At 49.0% G+C, this 4535-nt stretch overlaps 1 protein-coding gene across 1 annotated transcript in view; it reads right to left on the reverse strand.

Moving 5' to 3' along the window:
- Nucleotides 1–877: 877 nt before the first annotated feature.
- The window catches only part of LOC111239787 (laminin subunit beta-1-like), an 18837-nt gene continuing 15179 nt past the window's right edge, over nucleotides 878–4535 (reverse strand). Inside the window, exons 24-33 of the mRNA XM_022769692.1 lie at nucleotides 3990–4359; nucleotides 3696–3880; nucleotides 3351–3592; nucleotides 3050–3256; nucleotides 2816–2960; nucleotides 2426–2633; nucleotides 2196–2337; nucleotides 1934–2110; nucleotides 1686–1845; nucleotides 878–1464 (exon numbers count right to left, since the gene is read on the reverse strand). Coding sequence (XP_022625413.1) covers nucleotides 1325–1464; nucleotides 1686–1845; nucleotides 1934–2110; nucleotides 2196–2337; nucleotides 2426–2633; nucleotides 2816–2960; nucleotides 3050–3256; nucleotides 3351–3592; nucleotides 3696–3880; nucleotides 3990–4359 — 1976 coding nt within the window. The 3' untranslated portion in view covers nucleotides 878–1324. The remainder of the gene's footprint in view (nucleotides 1465–1685; nucleotides 1846–1933; nucleotides 2111–2195; nucleotides 2338–2425; nucleotides 2634–2815; nucleotides 2961–3049; nucleotides 3257–3350; nucleotides 3593–3695; nucleotides 3881–3989; nucleotides 4360–4535) is intronic.

Raw genomic sequence — 4535 nt, forward strand, 5'->3', positions numbered from 1 at the left:
CATTACTGCATCAGAATTCATCAGTACTCAGTACTACATCAGTACTCAGTAATACATTACTGCATCAGTACTCAGTACTACATCAGTACTCAGTACTACATCATTACATCAGTACTCATTACTACATTACTACATCAGTACTCATTACTACATCAGTACTCAGTACTACATTACTACATCAGTACTCAGTACTACATTACATTACATCAGTACTCAGTACTACATCAGTACTCAGTACTACATTACTGCATCAGTACTCAGTACTACATTACATTACATCAGTACTCAGTACTACATTACTGCATCAGTACTCAGTACTACATTACTATATCAGTACTCAGTACTACATCATTACGTCAGTACTCATTATTACATCAGTACATCAGTACTCGGTACTCATTACTACATTATTACATAGTTTGTCCTGAGACGATGACTTTGTGACGTCAGCTGTTAGCTCCTGGTGCTACGCTGCTCCTGGTGCTACGCTGCTCCTGGTGCTACGCTGCTTCTGGTGACCCTCAGACTCTGAGCCCAACAGAACCGAGTGGGTCGGTGTCCTGTAGTTCTGGTCTGTGGCTGCAGAGGACGCTGCTGCTCAGCAGGAGTTACATAGTGCAGCTTTAGATGTAGCTTCACCTTTATTAATCTAACACTTTTCAAACTTTGATGTTTTCATACTTTTGTACTTTTGGTTAAGCTACAGTCTGAATACAGTACTTCTATGTGTAACAGAGTATTTCTTCACTGTGGTATTAGTATTTTTACTTCAGTAAAACATCAGAGTACTTCTTCTACCAGCGTCAGTAGTCGAGTGTCTTCAGTTTCCAACACATGAACTGTTTAATCCTTTAAAGTAAAGACACTCAGTCTGATCTGAACTGGAAGTGTTTTTATTAAAAATCATTTTGGTTGAATTTTGGCCTCGTAGAAAAATTAAAGTACAAAATGAGGTAAAAACAGTTTCAGTGACACAGTTAAAACATTCAGTTTAACAACTTTAAACTGGAATCAGGTGATTTAATTACATTCAACAGATTTTAACTAGTTTACAGCAGCTGGAGGTTTAACAGATGTTTGTTTTCATTCAGCTGCTTCTAACTTATTTTGGTTCATTTTACAACTGTTGTCTTTAAATGTTTTACAGTCACATCATCTGTATGTAAAAGGCAGCGTGGTGCGTTCATGAACACTCCAATCATCAAAAGGCTCGGTGTCCAATTTGGAAATTAGCTGAAGATTAAACATTCATATCTTTAAACAACTAAATTAAGAGTTTTGGTCAGCAGTGATTTAAAGTCACGGCTCAGTTTGACCTTTGACCCTAGAACAGACAGGTGCTATAGACGGTGACCTTGTGGCTGATCTCCTGCAGCAGCTCCTTCACGGCGGCCTCCAGCTCCACCAGCAGCTCCGCCTTCACCTCCAGAGTTCGCTGGTTGTCCTTGTACGACTTCTCCAGATCTGACAAACAGGAAACAGGCGGTTCAACAAAACTGTTCCCACTCTGAACGCAGCGTATGTCAATGAGCTCATTAACATGTCAGTTAACATGTCAGTTGATGAGCAGCGAGTGTTGTCAGGAGACGTAAATGAAAACTCTCAGCAGCCTGATGCCGGTTTGTTTTATGTTGTGATACTGAGGGTGGAGGTGTGATGTCAGTGTGATGTCAGTGTGATGTCACCTTTGAGCAGCTGCAGCTTGTCGCTCGCCTGCAACAACAGCTCTTTGGCTTTCTGCTGCAGTGACTCCGCCCTCTTCTTGGCATCAGCGACGCCACCTGCCTTCTGACCAATCAGCTGCCCCACTGTGGCGTACTTGTCCTTCAGGTCTGAGTCCAGGTCCTGAACACACACACACACACACACAGATTTGGTGTGAACATAAAGTGAAGAAATGAACAGTGATGTAAAGAAGGGGGTGTGGTCTCACCTTCTTGACTTCCTCAGCGATCTGTCTGATGCTTGCTGCATTCTGATTGGCCCGTTCAGTGCTCAGAGTGACATTCACAGCTTTGTCTTTCAGCAGCGTCACGTCCTGCTCCAGCCTCTGCAGCCTCTGGGTGGCGTTGTTCAGCTTCAACTCTGCGTCTGCAGTCTCTGACTGCACCTGAACGCAACACAGACAGACAACACTCAGCGCCAAGTTTGAGATGTGAGGTCAGTAAATGTCACATGATGTCAGCGACACTGACGGATGACAGCAGGCTGTTGGTGCTCCTGATGTCGGTGGCGGCCTGCTGGATGGCGCTGCTGGCGGCCGTCTGAGCTCTCTGAGCTTCTTCCAGAGCTCGCTTCACTGTCTGCGCAGAGTCCTTCACATCAGCAGCCTCCTCGCTGACAAACAGGAAAGGATTATTACCACAGGTAAAACGAGGTGGATGGAAGTTGGAGGGTTTGGATGTTACAGGACGGACAGACTCACCTGGCGCGGCGGGCCTGGTCCAGCAGGTTCTCGGCTCTCTGGATGTCCTCGGCGCTCTGCAGCAGGATGTTCTCCACGTGTCCCAGTTCTCCAACCTTCTGCCGGATTTCCTCAGTCAGGTTCTGCAGCTGAGCCGGCGTCGTCGGCATCTGCATGGCCAGAACCTCGTTAGCCACCAACTCAATGCTCTCCAGGTCCGCGGCGTCCTCTGAAACAACGAGCAGCTGTTAGTGTCTCACCTGTTGATCACCTGACTCTGACCAGTTTCAGACAGTTGGTAGATCATGTCAGACCAGAGCTGGAACAAATCAGAATCAACAACAGGAAGAACCACAGGAAGTCAACACCTGAGGCGCCCGCTGTTTGTGTGAAACAGGAAGTGAGACATACGTGTCAGGAAGTCTCGGATCTGTCTGATGAGACTCCTCAGCTCCTCGTTGCTCTGGTCCACTCTGTGTTTGGTCGTGTTGGTCTTCGTCAGGATGTCCTGAGCACTTAACTTCGCTTCGTCCGCCTTCAGCTTGGCCTCCGATACCTGAAGACAAACCACAGGTGAGAACATCCACCACCGTCCACCTGAACTGGACCCACAGAACCAGACCTGACAGAACCGATCACACTAACCATTTTTGAAAGTTTTTCCACTTCCCCCATGGCGCTGAGGATTTCCTGTTCCGACTCTCGAGCCTTCCTCCAGACACCGTCGGCTGTTGTCACCACGCCGTCACATCCTTCACCTCCACATGCGGCCCGACCCTCAGAGTCCACGCAGCCCAGACCGCCACAGGAAGAGGAGCACAAATCCTGACCCGCTGATGGACGGCCACAGGTCTGCAACAGAAGGTGAAGACAAGTTTCAGTAAAACACCTGAAGTTTTGAAATAAATGATCTTCACAGACATGGAGTCTGACAGGTGAAACAAACCTTGTGGCTGATCTCTGATAGGTCCAGAGTCTGTAGCTCTCCTGCCAGGTCATCCAATCTCTGAGCATGCTCAGTGTGTCTCCTCAGGAACTCCTCTCTGGTTTGGTTCAGTTTGTCCTCTGTGAGTTGCCGTAGAGTGCCAGACGTTTCCACGAGGCTGCCGGCGTCGATGGTGGAGGTGTTGGTTCGAGCCTCAGCTTCCTGAGACTGCAGGAAGTACTTTGTGACGCTGTCCGTCGCCCCTGGCAAAATACAGGAAGAAGGAAGGAGCTGTTGTTGTTGTTCTGTTGTCTGGTCTTTTACCCTCCCTCCCCCTCCCTCTGACCTTTGACCCCCTCCCTTCACCTCTGATGTCAGAGTTCTTGATGAACTCGACCTGATCCAGCAGCTCTTGAACTGTCCGCTCCAGTTTCTGAGCGTCCGACGTCACAGAGTCCAGTTTGGTTTCTGCAGCTGAGTCCTGGTCCTCCACCTGGAGCAGAGTCTGTTCTGTGTGGTTCAACATCTGTCTCAGGGCCCCCATCAGGTCACTGAGGGACAAACACAGGTCAGAGGTCACCATTTACTTTAATTAGACCTGTTTTAATCTGGGATTAGTTCATCTCATATTAAAGTTAATCCCAGATTAGTTCATTTCACCTGGCCTGTTGCAGCAGGTGCTGGATCTCGGTCAGAGGTTGCGAAGCCGGGTTCTGGTTCAGGAGGACCCGGATGTCGGCGGCACTCCTCTCCAGGCTGTCAATGGTCTTCTTGTACGGTCCACTGACTCCGCTGGCTTTGATGGCGTTGACCTTGTTGACGAGGCGGTGCGTCTGATTGGTCAGTTGACCGATGATGTCGTCCCACTCGGCAAAGCACTGATGGCAGCGCCGACAGCTGGGGAAGGTTCCTGAGAATCCACGAGCACAGACGTCGCAGCGCGGCCCAGACACGCCCTCCACGCACACGCAGTGACCGCTCTCCTTGTTACACTGATCCTGGGAGACGCCGCGAGGGTCGCAGTCACAGGCTGGGGGGGGGGGGGCGGGGGGGGGGGGGGGGGGGGGGAAGACTCTTTCTATGGGACATTTTGTAGTGTTGTTCAAGTCTGGTCAAAGATCAAAATTCTCCATTCTCTTCTAACACGCTGACTGTTTTTACATGTGCTGAGCATGTGTTTTCAAACCATATGACAAAATGCTTTCA

The sequence above is a fragment of the Seriola dumerili genome, unplaced genomic scaffold (genome assembly GCF_002260705.1).
Source record: "Seriola dumerili isolate Sdu_G_001 unplaced genomic scaffold, Sdu_1.0 BDQW01004451.1, whole genome shotgun sequence".
NCBI lineage: Eukaryota > Metazoa > Chordata > Actinopteri > Carangiformes > Carangidae > Seriola > Seriola dumerili.